Source organism: Plutella xylostella, chromosome 14, assembly GCF_932276165.1.
Source record: "Plutella xylostella chromosome 14, ilPluXylo3.1, whole genome shotgun sequence".
NCBI classification, from domain to species: Eukaryota; Metazoa; Arthropoda; class Insecta; order Lepidoptera; family Plutellidae; genus Plutella; species Plutella xylostella.
In genome coordinates, this window is record NC_063994.1 from 2,017,209 (window position 1) to 2,037,129 (window position 19,921).

A 19,921-nucleotide genomic window follows, 5' to 3' on the forward strand; every position below is an offset into this window, starting at 1 on the left:
TATCTTATCTTATCTTATCATACACTCGCAACGAATGAAATTCTGGATTTATCAAATCTACGATTCTTCGATCATGAAGACTGAAATGTAAACTGGGGTTTATCTATTTATAAATAAGATTAGCGGACGCATGACACTTGTACAGTTTCCCCTCCATCTACCTGGTTGGGGTTTTAGCGACGCGGAATTAGTAGAATCGGCCGCCGGCTAGACTAGTAAGGTAGGTAAATAATAGATACGTACACTTTCATCAAATAAACCTGAATATTCAGGCTGTTAAAATTAGGGCATACCTACTCGTAGTAAGCGTAAATACTCACTGACTCACTGAATACCTTAACATTTGAATCTCACCAACACGCCATATTTCGCTCTCATCTTCGCTTTCGTCTAGTGAGAACAATTATTTTACTGATTAGCATAGCTCTTTAATCCGCCTGCCAAACGTAGTCATTATAATCATAACCCTCCAGAATTGAAGGAGGCTCTCATTTCATACCCTTTTGCTATCTGTCCACTTTAGTTTTTTTAAAGCTCTTTTAGTTTTACAAAATGAATCATAAACCCACCTTGATCTCGTTGTATTTATCGTGTCGATTGCGTGACAGTTCTCTCGTTAGATTTTCGATATCTATAGTGTAAAAGACATGCCAAGACTAGAGCACCACTGAACAAGTCTTAAAGTCACAGACCTACATAGAGCGTGAGACACCCCATTCTCATATGCTTCGCATACCTAGGTATATAGAGCGTGGGACACCCACCTCTGAACAGTCTTGTAGTCGCCCCTGTCGGCGTGCAGCAGGTACGTCTTCTCCTCCCTGGTGAGGGGCCGCTCGTACACGTTGCGCAGGTCGTGCTGGCTGTTCCGCAGCGCCTCCTGACACCCGCCCCTCATATGCACAGCATATGTATATAGAGCGTTAGTATAGTGCGTATATAGAGCGTGGGAGCCCCCTTCCTCATATGCTTCGCATAAGTATATAGAGCGTGGGAGCCCCCTTCCTCATATGCTTCGCATAAGTATATAGAGCGTGGGAGTCCCCTTCCTCATATGCTTCGCATAAGTATATAGAGCGTGGGAGCCCCCTTCCTCATATGCTTCGCATAAGTATATAGAGCGTGGGAGCCCCCTTCCTCATATGCTTCGCATAAGTATATAGAGCGTGGGAGTCCCCTTCCTCATATGCTTCGCATATGTATATAGAGCGTGGGAGCCCCCTTCCTCATATGCTTCGCATAAGTATATAGAGCGTGGGAGCCCCCTTCCTCATATGCTTCGCATAAGTATATAGAGCGTGGGAGTCCCCTTCCTCATATGCTTCGCATATGTATATAGAGTGTTAGTATAGTGCGTATATAGAGCGTGGGAGCCCCCTTCCTCATATGCTTCGCATAAGTATATAGAGCGTGGGAGTCCCCTTCCTCATATGCTTCGCATATGTATATAGAGTGTTAGTATAGTGCGTATATAGAGCGTGGGAGCCCCCTTCCTCATATGCTTCGCATAAGTATATAGAGCGTGGGAGTCCCCTTCCTCATATGCTTCGCATATGTATATAGAGTGTTAGTATAGTGCGTATATAGAGCGTGGGAGCCCCCTTCCTCATATGCTTCGCATAAGTATATAGAGCGTGGGAGTCCCCTTCCTCATATGCTTCGCATATGTATATAGAGTGTTAGTATAGTGCGTATATAGAGCGTGGGAGCCCCCTTCCTCATATGCTTCGCATAAGTATATAGAGCGTGGGAGCCCCCTTCCTCATATGCTTCGCATAAGTATATAGAGCGTGGGAGTCCCCTTCCTCATATGCTTCGCATATGTATATAGAGTGTTAGTATAGTGCGTATATAGAGCGTGGGAGCCCCCTTCCTCATATGCTTCGCATAAGTATATAGAGCGTGGGAGCCCCCTTCCTCATATGCTTCGCATAAGTATATAGAGCGTGGGAGTCCCCTTCCTCATATGCTTCGCATATGTATATAGAGTGTTAGTATAGTGCGTATATAGAGCGTGGGAGCCCCCTTCCTCATATGCTTCGCATAAGTATATAGAGCGTGGGAGCCCCCTTCCTCATATGCTTCGCATAAGTATATAGAGCGTGGGAGTCCCCTTCCTCATATGCTTCGCATATGTATATAGAGTGTTAGTATAGTGCGTATATAGAGCGTGGGAGCCCCCTTCCTCATATGCTTCGCATAAGTATATAGAGCGTGGGAGCCCCCTTCATCATATGCTTCGCATAAGTATATAGAGCGTGGGAGTCCCCTTCCTCATATGCTTCGCATATGTATATAGAGTGTTAGTATAGTGCGTATATAGAGCGTGGGAGCCCCCTTCCTCATATGCTTCGCATAAGTATATAGAGCGTGGGAGTCCCCTTCCTCATATGCTTCGCATATGTATATAGAGCGTTAGTATAGTGCGTATATAGAGCGTGGGAGCCCCCTTCCTCATATGCTTCGCATAAGTATATAGAGCGTGGGAGTCCCCTTCCTCATATGCTTCGCATATGTATATAGAGTGTTAGTATAGTGCGTATATAGAGCGTGGGAGCCCCCATCCTCATATGCTTCGCATAAGTATATAGAGCGTGGGAGCCCCCTTCCTCATATGCTTCGCATAAGTATATAGAGCGTGGGAGTCCCCTTCCTCATATGCTTCGCATATGTATATAGAGTGTTAGTATAGTGCGTATATAGAGCGTGGGAGCCCCCTTCCTCATATGCTTCGCATAAGTATATAGAGCGTGGGAGTCCCCTTCCTCATATGCTTCGCATATGTATATAGAGTGTTAGTATAGTGCGTATATAGAGCGTGGGAGCCCCCTTCCTCATATGCTTCGCATAAGTATATAGAGCGTGGGAGCCCCCTTCCTCATATGCTTCGCATAAGTATATAGAGCGTGGGAGTCCCCTTCCTCATATGCTTCGCATATGTATATAGAGTGTTAGTATAGTGCGTATATAGAGCGTGGGAGCCCCCTTCCTCATATGCTTCGCATAAGTATATAGAGCGTGGGAGTCCCCTTCCTCATATGCTTCGCATATGTATATAGAGTGTTAGTATAGTGCGTATATAGAGCGTGGGAGCCCCCTTCCTCATATGCTTCGCATAAGTATATAGAGCGTGGGAGTCCCCTTCCTCATATGCTTCGCATATGTATATAGAGTGTTAGTATAGTGCGTATATAGAGCGTGGGAGCCCCCTTCCTCATATGCTTCGCATAAGTATATAGAGCGTGGGAGCCCCCTTCCTCATATGCTTCGCATAAGTATATAGAGCGTGGGAGTCCCCTTCCTCATATGCTTCGCATATGTATATAGAGTGTTAGTATAGTGCGTATATAGAGCGTGGGAGCCCCCTTCCTCATATGCTTCGCATAAGTATATAGAGCGTGGGAGTCCCCTTCCTCATATGCTTCGCATAAGTATATAGAGCGTGGGAGCCCCCTTCCTCATATGCTTCGCATAAGTATATAGAGCGTGGGAGTCCCCTTCCTCATATGCTTCGCATATGTATATAGAGTGTTAGTATAGTGCGTATATAGAGCGTGGGAGCCCCCTTCCTCATATGCTTCGCATAAGTATATAGAGCGTGGGAGTCCCCTTCCTCATATGCTTCGCATATGTATATAGAGTGTTAGTATAGTGCGTATATAGAGCGTGGGAGCCCCCTTCCTCATATGCTTCGCATAAGTATATAGAGCGTGGGAGTCCCCTTCCTCATATGCTTCGCATATGTATATAGAGTGTTAGTATAGTGCGTATATAGAGCGTGGGAGCCCCCTTCCTCATATGCTTCGCATAAGTATATAGAGCGTGGGAGCCCCCTTCCTCATATGCTTCGCATAAGTATATAGAGCGTGGGAGTCCCCTTCCTCATATGCTTCGCATATGTATATAGAGTGTTAGTATAGTGCGTATATAGAGCGTGGGAGCCCCCGTCCTCATATGCTTCGCATAAGTATATAGAGCGTGGGAGCCCCCTTCCTCATATGCTTCGCATAAGTATATAGAGCGTGGGAGCCCCCTTCCTCATATGCTTCGCATAAGTATATAGAGCGTGGGAGTCCCCTTCCTCATATGCTTCGCATATGTATATAGAGTGTTAGTATAGTGCGTATATAGAGCGTGGGAGCCCCCTTCCTCATATGCTTCGCATAAGTATATAGAGCGTGGGAGTCCCCTTCCTCATATGCTTCGCATATGTATATAGAGTGTTAGTATAGTGCGTATATAGAGCGTGGGAGCCCCCTTCCTCATATGCTTCGCATAAGTATATAGAGCGTGGGAGCCCCCTTCCTCATATGCTTCGCATAAGTATATAGAGCGTGGGAGTCCCCTTCCTCATATGCTTCGCATATGTATATAGAGTGTTAGTATAGTGCGTATATAGAGCGTGGGAGCCCCCTTCCTCATATGCTTCGCATAAGTATATAGAGCGTGGGAGTCCCCTTCCTCATATGCTTCGCATATGTATATAGAGTGTTAGTATAGTGCGTATATAGAGCGTGGGAGACCCTTCCTCATATGCTTCGCATAAGTATATAGAGCGTGGGAGCCCCCTTCCTCATATGCTTCGCATAAGTATATAGAGCGTGGGAGTCCCCTTCCTCATATGCTTCGCATATGTATATAGAGTGTTAGTATAGTGCGTATATAGAGCGTGGGAGCCCCCTTCCTCATATGCTTCGCATAAGTATATAGAGCGTGGGAGCCCCCTTCCTCATATGCTTCGCATAAGTATATAGAGCGTGGGAGCCCCCTTCCTCATATGCTTCGCATAAGTATATAGAGCGTGGGAGTCCCCTTCCTCATATGCTTCGCATATGTATATAGAGTGTTAGTATAGTGCGTATATAGAGCGTGGGAGCCCCCTTCCTCATATGCTTCGCATAAGTATATAGAGCGTGGGAGTCCCCTTCCTCATATGCTTCGCATATGTATATAGAGTGTTAGTATAGTGCGTATATAGAGCGTGGGAGCCCCCTTCCTCATATGCTTCGCATAAGTATATAGAGCGTGGGAGCCCCCTTCCTCATATGCTTCGCATAAGTATATAGAGCGTGGGAGTCCCCTTCCTCATATGCTTCGCATATGTATATAGAGTGTTAGTATAGTGCGTATATAGAGCGTGGGAGCCCCCTTCCTCATATGCTTCGCATAAGTATATAGAGCGTGGGAGTCCCCTTCCTCATATGCTTCGCATATGTATATAGAGTGTTAGTATAGTGCGTATATAGAGCGTGGGATCCCCCTTCCTCATATGCTTCGCATAAGTATATAGAGCGTGGGAGCCCCCTTCCTCATATGCTTCGCATAAGTATATAGAGCGTGGGAGCCCCCTTCCTCATATGCTTCGCATATGTATATAGAGCGTGGGAGTCCCCTTCCTCATATGCTTCGCATATGTATATAGAGTGTTAGTATAGTGCGTATATAGAGCGTGGGAGCCCCCTTCCTCATATGCTTCGCATAAGTATATAGAGCGTGGGAGTCCCCTTCCTCATATGCTTCGCATATGTATATAGAGTGTTAGTATAGTGCGTATATAGAGCGTGGGAGCCCCCTTCCTCATATGCTTCGCATAAGTATATAGAGCGTGGGAGTCCCCTTCCTCATATGCTTCGCATATGTATATAGAGTGTTAGTATAGTGCGTATATAGAGCGTGGGAGCCCCCTTCCTCATATGCTTCGCATAAGTATATAGAGCGTGGGAGCCCCCTTCCTCATATGCTTCGCATAAGTATATAGAGCGTGGGAGCCCCCTTCCTCATATGCTTCGCATAAGTATATAGAGCGTGGGAGTCCCCTTCCTCATATGCTTCGCATATGTATATAGAGTGTTAGTATAGTGCGTATATAGAGCGTGGGAGCCCCCTTCCTCATATGCTTCGCATAAGTATATAGAGCGTGGGAGCCCCCTTCCTCATATGCTTCGCATAAGTATATAGAGCGTGGGAGTCCCCTTCCTCATATGCTTCGCATATGTATATAGAGTGTTAGTATAGTGCGTATATAGAGCGTGGGAGCCCCCTTCCTCATATGCTTCGCATAAGTATATAGAGCGTGGGAGCCCCCTTCCTCATATGCTTCGCATATGTATATAGAGTGTTAGTATAGTGCGTATATAGAGCGTGGGAGCCCCCTTCCTCATATGCTTCGCATAAGTATATAGAGCGTGGGAGCCCCCTTCCTCATATGCTTCGCATAAGTATATAGAGCGTGGGAGTCCCCTTCCTCATATGCTTCGCATATGTATATAGAGTGTTAGTATAGTGCGTATATAGAGCGTGGGAGCCCCCTTCCTCATATGCTTCGCATAAGTATATAGAGCGTGGGAGTCCCCTTCCTCATATGCTTCGCATATGTATATAGAGTGTTAGTATAGTGCGTATATAGAGCGTGGGAGCCCCCTTCCTCATATGCTTCGCATAAGTATATAGAGCGTGGGAGTCCCCTTCCTCATATGCTTCGCATATGTATATAGAGTGTTAGTATAGTGCGTATATAGAGCGTGGGAGCCCCCTTCCTCATATGCTTCGCATAAGTATATAGAGCGTGGGAGCCCCCTTCCTCATATGCTTCGCATAAGTATATAGAGCGTGGGAGCCCCCTTCCTCATATGCTTCGCATAAGTATATAGAGCGTGGGAGTCCCCTTCCTCATATGCTTCGCATATGTATATAGAGTGTTAGTATAGTGCGTATATAGAGCGTGGGAGCCCCCTTCCTCATATGCTTCGCATAAGTATATAGAGCGTGGGAGTCCCCTTCCTCATATGCTTCGCATATGTATATAGAGCGTTAGTATAGTGCGTATATAGAGCGTGGGAGCCCCCTTCCTCATATGCTTCGCAGAAGTATATAGAGCGTGGGAGCCCCCTTCCTCATATGCTTCGCATAAGTATATAGAGCGTGGGAGCCCCCTTCCTCATATGCTTCGCATAAGTATATAGAGCGTGGGAGTCCCCTTCCTCATATGCTTCGCATATGTATATAGAGTGTTAGTATAGTGCGTATATAGAGCGTGGGAGCCCCCTTCCTCATATGCTTCGCATAAGTATATAGAGCGTGGGAGTCCCCTTCCTCATATGCTTCGCATATGTATATAGAGTGTTAGTATAGTGCGTATATAGAGCGTGGGAGCCCCCTTCCTCATATGCTTCGCATAAGTATATAGAGCGTGGGAGTCCCCTTCCTCATATGCTTCGCATAAGTATATAGAGCGTGGGAGCCCCCTTCCTCATATGCTTCGCATAAGTATATAGAGCGTGGGAGCCCCCTTCCTCATATGCTTCGCATAAGTATATAGAGCGTGGGAGCCCCCTTCCTCATATGCTTCGCATAAGTATATAGAGCGTGGGAGTCCCCTTCCTCATATGCTTCGCATATGTATATAGAGTGTTAGTATAGTGCGTATATAGAGCGTGGGAGCCCCCTTCCTCATATGCTTCGCATAAGTATATAGAGCGTGGGAGCCCCCTTCCTCATATGCTTCGCATAAGTATATAGAGCGTGGGAGCCCCCTTCCTCATATGCTTCGCATAAGTATATAGAGCGTGGGAGTCCCCTTCCTCATATGCTTCGCATATGTATATAGAGTGTTAGTATAGTGCGTATATAGAGCGTGGGAGCCCCCTTCCTCATATGCTTCGCATAAGTATATAGAGCGTGGGAGTCCCCTTCCTCATATGCTTCGCATATGTATATAGAGTGTTAGTATAGTGCGTATATAGAGCGTGGGAGCCCCCTTCCTCATATGCTTCGCATAAGTATATAGAGCGTGGGAGTCCCCTTCCTCATATGCTTCGCATAAGTATATAGAGCGTGGGAGCCCCCTTCCTCATATGCTTCGCATAAGTATATAGAGCGTGGGAGCCCCCTTCCTCATATGCTTCGCATAAGTATATAGAGCGTGGGAGTCCCCTTCCTCATATGCTTCGCATATGTATATAGAGTGTTAGTATAGTGCGTATATAGAGCGTGGGAGCCCCCTTCCTCATATGCTTCGCATAAGTATATAGAGCGTGGGAGTCCCCTTCCTCATATGCTTCGCATATGTATATAGAGTGTTAGTATAGTGCGTATATAGAGCGTGGGAGCCCCCTTCCTCATATGCTTCGCATAAGTATATAGAGCGTGGGAGCCCCCTTCCTCATATGCTTCGCATATGTATATAGAGTGTTAGTATAGTGCGTATATAGAGCGTGGGAGCCCCCTTCCTCATATGCTTCGCATAAGTATATAGAGCGTGGGAGTCCCCTTCCTCATATGCTTCGCATAAGTATATAGAGCGTGGGAGCCCCCTTCCTCATATGCTTCGCATAAGTATATAGAGCGTGGGAGCCCCCTTCCTCATATGCTTCGCATAAGTATATAGAGCGTGGGAGTCCCCTTCCTCATATGCTTCGCATATGTATATAGAGTGTTAGTATAGTGCGTATATAGAGCGTGGGAGCCCCCTTCCTCATATGCTTCGCATAAGTATATAGAGCGTGGGAGCCCCCTTCCTCATATGCTTCGCATAAGTATATAGAGCGTGGGAGCCCCCTTCCTCATATGCTTCGCATAAGTATATAGAGCGTGGGAGTCCCCTTCCTCATATGCTTCGCATATGTATATAGAGTGTTAGTATAGTGCGTATATAGAGCGTGGGAGTCCCCTTCCTCATATGCTTCGCATAAGTATATAGAGCGTGGGAGTCCCCTTCCTCATATGCTTCGCATATGTATATAGAGTGTTAGTATAGTGCGTATATAGAGCGTGGGAGCCCCCTTCCTCATATGCTTCGCATAAGTATATAGAGCGTGGGAGTCCCCTTCCTCATATGCTTCGCATATGTATATAGAGTGTTAGTATAGTGCGTATATAGAGCGTGGGAGCCCCCTTCCTCATATGCTTCGCATAAGTATATAGAGCGTGGGAGCCCCCTTCCTCATATGCTTCGCATAAGTATATAGAGCGTGGGAGCCCCCTTCCTCATATGCTTCGCATAAGTATATAGAGCGTGGGAGTCCCCTTCCTCATATGCTTCGCATATGTATATAGAGTGTTAGTATAGTGCGTATATAGAGCGTGGGAGCCCCCTTCCTCATATGCTTCGCATAAGTATATAGAGCGTGGGAGCCCCCTTCCTCATATGCTTCGCATATGTATATAGAGTGTGGGAGCCCCCTTCCTCATATGCTTCGCATAAGTATATAGAGCGTGGGAGTCCCCTTCCTCATATGCTTCGCATAAGTATATAGAGCGTGGGAGCCCCCTTCCTCATATGCTTCGCATAAGTATATAGAGCGTGGGAGTCCCCTTCCTCATATGCTTCGCATATGTATATAGAGTGTTAGTATAGTGCGTATATAGAGCGTGGGAGCCCCCTTCCTCATATGCTTCGCATAAGTATATAGAGCGTGGGAGTCCCCTTCCTCATATGCTTCGCATAAGTATATAGAGCGTGGGAGTCCCCTTCCTCATATGCTTCGCATATGTATATAGAGTGTTAGTATAGTGCGTATATAGAGCGTGGGAGCCCCCTTCCTCATATGCTTCGCATAAGTATATAGAGCGTGGGAGTCCCCTTCCTCATATGCTTCGCATAAGTATATAGAGCGTGGGAGCCCCCTTCCTCATATGCTTCGCATAAGTATATAGAGCGTGGGAGCCCCCTTCCTCATATGCTTCGCATAAGTATATAGAGCGTGGGAGTCCCCTTCCTCATATGCTTCGCATATGTATATAGAGTGTTAGTATAGTGCGTATATAGAGCGTGGGAGCCCCCTTCCTCATATGCTTCGCATAAGTATATAGAGCGTGGGAGTCCCCTTCCTCATATGCTTCGCATATGTATATAGAGTGTTAGTATAGTGCGTATATAGAGCGTGGGAGCCCCCTTCCTCATATTCTTCGCATAAGTATATAGAGCGTGGGAGCCCCCTTCCTCATATGCTTCGCATAAGTATATAGAGCGTGGGAGCCCCCTTCCTCATATGCTTCGCATAAGTATATAGAGCGTGGGAGTCCCCTTCCTCATATGCTTCGCATATGTATATAGAGTGTTAGTATAGTGCGTATATAGAGCGTGGGAGCCCCCTTCCTCATATGCTTCGCATAAGTATATAGAGCGTGGGAGCCCCCTTCCTCATATGCTTCGCATAAGTATATAGAGCGTGGGAGTCCCCTTCCTCATATGCTTCGCATATGTATATAGAGTGTTAGTATAGTGCGTATATAGAGCGTGGGAGCCCCCTTCCTCATATGCTTCGCATAAGTATATAGAGCGTGGGAGCCCCCTTCCTCATATGCTTCGCATAAGTATATAGAGCGTGGGAGTCCCCTTCCTCATATGCTTCGCATATGTATATAGAGCGTTAGTATAGTGCGTATATAGAGCGTGGGAGCCCCCTTCCTCATATGCTTCGCATAAGTATATAGAGCGTGGGAGCCCCCTTCCTCATATGCTTCGCATAAGTATATAGAGCGTGGGAGTCCCCTTCCTCATATGCTTCGCATATGTATATAGAGTGTTAGTATAGTGCGTATATAGAGCGTGGGAGCCCCCTTCCTCATATGCTTCGCATAAGTATATAGAGCGTGGGAGTCCCCTTCCTCATATGCTTCGCATATGTATATAGAGTGTTAGTATAGTGCGTATATAGAGCGTGGGAGCCCCCTTCCTCATATGCTTCGCATAAGTATATAGAGCGTGGGAGTCCCCTTCCTCATATGCTTCGCATATGTATATAGAGTGTTAGTATAGTGCGTATATAGAGCGTGGGAGCCCCCTTCCTCATATGCTTCGCATATGTATATAGAGCGTGGGAGTCCCCTTCCTCATATGCTTCGCATAAGTATATAGAGCGTGGGAGCCCCCTTCCTCATATGCTTCGCATAAGTATATAGAGCGTGGGAGTCCCCTTCCTCATATGCTTCGCATATGTATATAGAGTGTTAGTATAGTGCGTATATAGAGCGTGGGAGCCCCCTTCCTCATATGCTTCGCATAAGTATATAGAGCGTGGGAGCCCCCTTCCTCATATGCTTCGCATAAGTATATAGAGCGTGGGAGTCCCCTTCCTCATATGCTTCGCATATGTATATAGAGTGTTAGTATAGTGCGTATATAGAGCGTGGGAGCCCCCTTCCTCATATGCTTCGCATAAGTATATAGAGCGTGGGAGTCCCCTTCCTCATATGCTTCGCATAAGTATATAGAGCGTGGGAGTCCCCTTCCTCATATGCTTCGCATATGTATATAGAGTGTTAGTATAGTGCGTATATAGAGCGTGGGAGCCCCCTTCCTCATATGCTTCGCATAAGTATATAGAGCGTGGGAGCCCCCTTCCTCATATGCTTCGCATAAGTATATAGAGCGTGGGAGTCCCCTTCCTCATATGCTTCGCATATGTATATAGAGTGTTAGTATAGTGCGTATATAGAGCGTGGGAGCCCCCTTCCTCATATGCTTCGCATAAGTATATAGAGCGTGGGAGCCCCCTTCCTCATATGCTTCGCATAAGTATATAGAGCGTGGGAGTCCCCTTCCTCATATGCTTCGCATATGTATATAGAGTGTTAGTATAGTGCGTATATAGAGCGTGGGAGCCCCCTTCCTCATATGCTTCGCATAAGTATATAGAGCGTGGGAGTCCCCTTCCTCATATGCTTCGCATAAGTATATAGAGCGTGGGAGCCCCCTTCCTCATATGCTTCGCATAAGTATATAGAGCGTGGGAGCCCCCTTCCTCATATGCTTCGCATAAGTATATAGAGCGTGGGAGTCCCCTTCCTCATATGCTTCGCATATGTATATAGAGTGTTAGTATAGTGCGTATATAGAGCGTGGGAGCCCCCTTCCTCATATGCTTCGCATAAGTATATAGAGCGTGGGAGCCCCCTTCCTCATATGCTTCGCATAAGTATATAGAGCGTGGGAGCCCCCTTCCTCATATGCTTCGCATAAGTATATAGAGCGTGGGAGTCCCCTTCCTCATATGCTTCGCATATGTATATAGAGTGTTAGTATAGTGCGTATATAGAGCGTGGGAGCCCCCTTCCTCATATGCTTCGCATAAGTATATAGAGCGTGGGAGTCCCCTTCCTCATATGCTTCGCATATGTATATAGAGTGTTAGTATAGTGCGTATATAGAGCGTGGGAGCCCCCTTCCTCATATGCTTCGCATAAGTATATAGAGCGTGGGAGTCCCCTTCCTCATATGCTTCGCATAAGTATATAGAGCGTGGGAGCCCCCTTCCTCATATGCTTCGCATAAGTATATAGAGCGTGGGAGCCCCCTTCCTCATATGCTTCGCATAAGTATATAGAGCGTGGGAGTCCCCTTCCTCATATGCTTCGCATATGTATATAGAGTGTTAGTATAGTGCGTATATAGAGCGTGGGAGCCCCCTTCCTCATATGCTTCGCATAAGTATATAGAGCGTGGGAGTCCCCTTCCTCATATGCTTCGCATATGTATATAGAGTGTTAGTATAGTGCGTATATAGAGCGTGGGAGCCCCCTTCCTCATATGCTTCGCATAAGTATATAGAGCGTGGGAGCCCCCTTCCTCATATGCTTCGCATAAGTATATAGAGCGTGGGAGCCCCCTTCCTCATATGCTTCGCATAAGTATATAGAGCGTGGGAGTCCCCTTCCTCATATGCTTCGCATATGTATATAGAGTGTTAGTATAGTGCGTATATAGAGCGTGGGAGCCCCCTTCCTCATATGCTTCGCATAAGTATATAGAGCGTGGGAGTCCCCTTCCTCATATGCTTCGCATATGTATATAGAGTGTTAGTATAGTGCGTATATAGAGCGTGGGAGCCCCCTTCCTCATATGCTTCGCATAAGTATATAGAGCGTGGGAGCCCCCTTCCTCATATGCTTCGCATAAGTATATAGAGCGTGGGAGCCCCCTTCCTCATATGCTTCGCATAAGTATATAGAGCGTGGGAGCCCCCTTCCTCATATGCTTCGCATAAGTATATAGAGCGTGGGAGTCCCCTTCCTCATATGCTTCGCATATGTATATAGAGTGTTAGTATAGTGCGTATATAGAGCGTGGGAGCCCCCTTCCTCATATGCTTCGCATAAGTATATAGAGCGTGGGAGTCCCCTTCCTCATATGCTTCGCATATGTATATAGAGTGTTAGTATAGTGCGTATATAGAGCGTGGGAGCCCCCTTCCTCATATGCTTCACATAAGTATATAGAGCGTGGGAGCCCCCTTCCTCATATGCTTCGCATAAGTATATAGAGCGTGGGAGCCCCCTTCCTCATATGCTTCGCATAAGTATATAGAGCGTGGGAGCCCCCTTCCTCATATGCTTCGCATAAGTATATAGAGCGTGGGAGTCCCCTTCCTCATATGCTTCGCATATGTATATAGAGTGTTAGTATAGTGCGTATATAGAGCGTGGGAGCCCCCTTCCTCATATGCTTCGCATAAGTATATAGAGCGTGGGAGCCCCCTTCCTCATATGCTTCGCATAAGTATATAGAGCGTGGGAGTCCCCTTCCTCATATGCTTCGCATAAGTATATAGAGCGTGGGAGCCCCCTTCCTCATATGCTTCGCATAAGTATATAGAGCGTGGGAGTCCCCTTCCTCATATGCTTCGCATATGTATATAGAGTGTTAGTATAGTGCGTATATAGAGCGTGGGAGCCCCCTTCCTCATATGCTTCGCATAAGTATATAGAGCGTGGGAGCCCCCTTCCTCATATGCTTCGCATAAGTATATAGAGCGTGGGAGCCCCCTTCCTCATATGCTTCGCATAAGTATATAGAGCGTGGGAGTCCCCTTCCTCATATGCTTCGCATATGTATATAGAGTGTTAGTATAGTGCGTATATAGAGCGTGGGAGCCCCCTTCCTCATATGCTTCGCATAAGTATATAGAGCGTGGGAGTCCCCTTCCTCATATGCTTCGCATAAGTATATAGAGCGTGGGAGCCCCCTTCCTCATATGCTTCGCATAAGTATATAGAGCGTGGGAGCCCCCTTCCTCATATGCTTCGCATAAGTATATAGAGCGTGGGAGTCCCCTTCCTCATATGCTTCGCATATGTATATAGAGTGTTAGTATAGTGCGTATATAGAGCGTGGGAGCCCCCTTCCTCATATGCTTCGCATAAGTATATAGAGCGTGGGAGTCCCCTTCCTCATATGCTTCGCATATGTATATAGAGTGTTAGTATAGTGCGTATATAGAGCGTGGGAGCCCCCTTCCTCATATGCTTCGCATAAGTATATAGAGCGTGGGAGCCCCCTTCCTCATATGCTTCGCATAAGTATATAGAGCGTGGGAGTCCCCTTCCTCATATGCTTCGCATATGTATATAGAGTGTTAGTATAGTGCGTATATAGAGCGTGGGAGCCCCCTTCCTCATATTCTTCGCATAAGTATATAGAGCGTGGGAGCCCCCTTCCTCATATGCTTCGCATAAGTATATAGAGCGTGGGAGCCCCCTTCCTCATATGCTTCGCATAAGTATATAGAGCGTGGGAGTCCCCTTCCTCATATGCTTCGCATAAGTATATAGAGCGTGGGAGCCCCCTTCCTCATATGCTTCGCATAAGTATATAGAGCGTGGGAGTCCCCTTCCTCATATGCTTCGCATATGTATATAGAGTGTTAGTATAGTGCGTATATAGAGCGTGGGAGCCCCCTTCCTCATATGCTTCGCATAAGTATATAGAGCGTGGGAGCCCCCTTCCTCATATGCTTCGCATAAGTATATAGAGCGTGGGAGTCCCCTTCCTCATATGCTTCGCATATGTATATAGAGTGTTAGTATAGTGCGTATATAGAGCGTGGGAGCCCCCTTCCTCATATGCTTCGCATAAGTATATAGAGCGTGGGAGCCCCCTTCCTCATATGCTTCGCATAAGTATATAGAGCGTGGGAGTCCCCTTCCTCATATGCTTCGCATATGTATATAGAGTGTTAGTATAGTGCGTATATAGAGCGTGGGAGCCCCCTTCCTCATATGCTTCGCATAAGTATATAGAGCGTGGGAGTCCCCTTCCTCATATGCTTCGCATATGTATATAGAGCGTTAGTATAGTGCGTATATAGAGCGTGGGAGCCCCCTTCCTCATATGCTTCGCATAAGTATATAGAGCGTGGGAGCCCCCTTCCTCATATGCTTCGCATAAGTATATAGAGCGTGGGAGTCCCCTTCCTCATATGCTTCGCATATGTATATAGAGTGTTAGTATAGTGCGTATATAGAGCGTGGGAGCCCCCTTCCTCATATGCTTCGCATAAGTATATAGAGCGTGGGAGTCCCCTTCCTCATATGCTTCGCATATGTATATAGAGTGTTAGTATAGTGCGTATATAGAGCGTGGGAGCCCCCTTCCTCATATGCTTCGCATAAGTATATAGAGCGTGGGAGTCCCCTTCCTCATATGCTTCGCATATGTATATAGAGTGTTAGTATAGTGCGTATATAGAGCGTGGGAGCCCCCTTCCTCATATGCTTCGCATAAGTATATAGAGCGTGGGAGTCCCCTTCCTCATATGCTTCGCATAAGTATATAGAGCGTGGGAGCCCCCTTCCTCATATGCTTCGCATAAGTATATAGAGCGTGGGAGTCCCCTTCCTCATATGCTTCGCATATGTATATAGAGTGTTAGTATAGTGCGTATATAGAGCGTGGGAGCCCCCTTCCTCATATGCTTCGCATAAGTATATAGAGCGTGGGAGCCCCCTTCCTCATATGCTTCGCATAAGTATATAGAGCGTGGGAGTCCCCTTCCTCATATGCTTCGCATATGTATATAGAGTGTTAGTATAGTGCGTATATAGAGCGTGGGAGCCCCCTTCCTCATATGCTTCGCATAAGTATATAGAGCGTGGGAGTCCCCTTCCTCATATGCTTCGCATAAGTATATAGAGCGTGGGAGTCCCCTTCCTCATATGCTTCGCATATGTATATAGAGTGTTAGTATAGTGCGTATATAGAGCGTGGGAGCCCCCTTCCTCATATGCTTCGCATAAGTATATAGAGCGTGGGAGCCCCCTTCCTCATATGCTTCGCATAAGTATATAGAGCGTGGGAGTCCCCTTCCTCATATGCTTCGCATATGTATATAGAGTGTTAGTATAGTGCGTATATAGAGCGTGGGAGCCCCCTTCCTCATATGCTTCGCATAAGTATATAGAGCGTGGGAGTCCCCTTCCTCATATGCTTCGCATATGTATATAGAGTGTTAGTATAGTGCGTATATAGAGCGTGGGAGCCCCCTTCCTCATATGCTTCGCATAAGTATATAGAGCGTGGGAGCCCCCTTCCTCATATGCTTCGCATAAGTATATAGAGCGTGGGAGCCCCCTTCCTCATATGCTTCGCATAAGTATATAGAGCGTGGGAGTCCCCTTCCTCATATGCTTCGCATATGTATATAGAGTGTTAGTATAGTGCGTATATAGAGCGTGGGACACCCACCTCTGAACAGTCTTGTAGTCGCCCCTGTCGGCGTGCAGCAGGTACGTCTTCTCCTCCCTGGTGAGGGGCCGCTCGTACACGTTGCGCAGGTCGTGCTGGCTGTTCCGCAGCGCCTCCTGACTGCTGCCGAGGAGCTCCTCCCGGGACCCGCGGTTCATCTTCGTCTGGGGACAATGGTAAGAAGTTTTGACATTCAGGCAGATAATTAATCTGTTTACGAATCCGTGCACCTATCGCGAACTTGTTTTAACAACGGTTTTCGGTATCAAATTGTATTGACATACGACACTTTGAAAATGTTATTTCTGGACTTCGTGATAGGGCCTCTGAAACGGTTCTACTCGTATAATCGATTTACCCATGAACTGTTAGCCCATAGAATTTACTGAGTAAAAATTTGTAACGAAACGTTTGTAGGGCGAAAAATTCCGTGGGACCACAATCTAAATGGACTGTAGAATAGTATGTTGATGGACCGTTACACTTAACCTACACTAATTATTAAGTATAATAAAAGCTAGGTATTCACAGCTAGGAAAAATGTTAAAAAATTAAGTCTAAATTTTTTCTGTATTTAGGGTGTACTTTGGTACTTTTAAACTTTGTAAACCTAAACGGGGATAAAGTTAAGTTATATAAATTCAACAATTGTTTCGTACAGAGGTTGCTGGCAGTGATAGGTAAGTAGTTTTTGGAAAAGGTTTTCCTCAAGAAAGACTTTCGCCGCCGGGCTAACACATTTCTACAATCTAATTCGCCAGATCTTCTGTTCTTATCGGAAAATTGAGGAGATCACTTCGCTCAGATTTGTTTCTTCAACTAAGTAAATAAGTTGTACAGTGAAATATATGTTATCTTCTAAAGCTTTTCCAATTAAAGCTAGTAAGTATCGTTTGATTTTATAATTAGCCTGAAATATTTTATTACTGTATATGAAACTCAATTCTCAACTCTCTGGAGTAGTGGTATGGCGATTATGGACAGCAAAGGAATCCTTTTCCTAAAGTTCAAGTATGGCTTCCCATGTGCTGATTCCACAGGACTTTCAACTGTGAGTAGGGTGCGTATTGCGACGTATAAAAACGAAATGTATAATTTCACTTGGTATAACGTACATTTCATATAATATCAAAATAACTAACACTCACGAGGACTAATATCAATTCGTATAACATACATTACGTATATCAATTAAAATATATACTAAAATTTTGTATAAAGTTCTTCTCATATCACATAATCTGTGTTAATTACCCAACGCCGTCAAACCCCCTAGCACGGAGGAAAGCGAGGAGGAGCGTGTTAGGTGCACATGTTCGTCGAAACCAAAGCGGAGCGTATCCCAACATAGCTTCAATAATAATAACGCTGTGAAAACCCCTAGTACCAAAACCTAAAGATAGGTGCGACGACGAGCAAAGCGAAGAGGAGCGTGTTAGGTGCACATGTTCGTCGAAACCAAAGCGGAGCGCAGCGAAGCGGAGCGGAGCGTCTCCCAACATAGCTTCAATAATAATAACGCTGTGAAAACCCCTAGTACCAAAACCTAAAGATAGGTGCGACGACGAGCAAAGCGAGGAGGAGCGTGTTAGGTGCACATGTTCGTCGAAACCAAAGCGGAGCGCAGCGAAGCGGAGCGGAGCGACCCCCAACATAGCTTCAATAATAATAATGCTGTGAAAACCCCTAGTACCAAATCCTAAAGATAGGTGCGACGACGAGCAAAGCGAGGAGGAGCGTGTTAGGTGCACATGTTCGTCGAAACCAAAGCGGAGCATCTCCCAACATAGCTCCAATAATAATATATTTTTTTGTTCATTATACATAATGATATTATTTCCGTTGAATTATATATGTTATAAACGATATATATTATGAACGTTATACATTTTAATCGATGATGATGATGATGATGATAATGAAATTATACTTTTTGAACGTTATCCTTTACGAAATTATGTATTTAGTAATTATACCTTCCGTTTGTTATACACAGTGAACGTTATACTTAATAAATTTATATAATATGGGCGTATAGCTTGTCAATGTTATACTATTCGTTTTTATACCTCGTATTACTTACCCCTGTGAGTAAAGACAGCAAAAAAGATTAGTAACCCCTTACGCTTTCATACTTAAATGTATGGACGAATGATAAATATCATTCCATTGGTATTGAATAAATATTATTTATAATTTACCTATGATTCTGATAAAAATTATTGCTCTGGCGGTAGGGCAAAACACCCAGTAACTGACCACCTTAAGGGAGTTGTTCCAGTAATTTGTCTGTAGCGGGCTCAATTCTTATCGCTTATTAAATCCGATTTTTGTTTTAAAAACTAGAATAACAGAGCTACATTCCTGAGTAAATAGCAAACATGTAGAAATTACTCATTTTTTTATATATTTTTGCAAACAAAAAGTAGTGATTTTCCCAGTAACTGACCACTTAAATCTAGTTACTGACCACACTCGATGCCAGTAACTGACCACCAATTTAAAATGGTAAAAAAATGGAATTATAATAATAATAATAATAATAATAATAAATAATCTTTATTGAAAACAAGCAGAGTAAACATAAAACATGAAAACCCTGACTCCCAAACTAGGTAACCCTGTATCTTGAGAGTCAGTGCCTTCCCATTCAATGAACATTTTTATAAGTAAATAACAGAAGCAGTGAAGATTGAACATAGCTAAATGAACATGAAGATTGATCATGATATAATTTTGTAGGTATATAGAAGAAAGTATGAAATTACAATCAAAAATTTACATCAGTTGGAAAAGGTATAACTATATAAAAAAATGTGAATCGGTAAGTACAACTAAATCTAACATGCATGTAGTATGTGTGTGTGTGCGAGTGTGTGTGTGTGTGTGTGTGTGTGTTTGTGTGTTGTGAGTGTGTGCGTGTGTGTGTGTGTTGTGAGTGTGTGTGTGTGTGTGTGCGTGTTGTGTATTTGTGCGTGTGAGTATGTGTGTATGTATCAAGGTGTGTTTATGAAAGTGGATTCAGAAATTTCTCAGTGCTGTCGTAGTTTAGTTCGTTAAGCTTGCATTTCAGTATTTTTTTTAGACAATATTTACTAAGTTTCGGGATATCTTTAATGTTGTTAAGTTTTTTATATAAAATCGGACCTCTAAATGTATATTGGTGACTGGCAAAAGTTGTTTTGACCCGTGTGATTGGCACGCGTCTACGTCGTCTAGTAGGTTCAGATGGTTTTGGGGGGTTATGTTTGTGGAAACGCAAGATCGTGTTTTGAATATAAAGCTGCCTAACTGTAAGTATTTTTGTTTCTTTGTACAGTAGCTCAGTAGGGTAGCGTCTGCGCTTCCGGAACATGATCTTGATAACCATCCTTTGCGCCCTTTCTAACTCTATTAGGTGTGTAGCTGCTGCCCCGCCCCATATTGGTATACAGTAGCAAAGCAATGACTGACATAGGG

General features: G+C 45.0%; 1 protein-coding gene across 1 annotated transcript in view; it reads right to left on the minus strand.

The window, feature by feature from the left end:
• Positions 1-19,921, minus strand: part of LOC105393020 (transient receptor potential protein) — an 85,052-nt gene that overhangs the window by 55,418 nt on the left and 9,713 nt on the right. The window contains exons 2-3 of the mRNA XM_048625241.1: positions 16,576-16,626; positions 765-877 (exon numbers count right to left, since the gene is read on the minus strand). Coding sequence (XP_048481198.1) covers positions 765-877; positions 16,576-16,626 — 164 coding nt within the window. The remainder of the gene's footprint in view (positions 1-764; positions 878-16,575; positions 16,627-19,921) is intronic.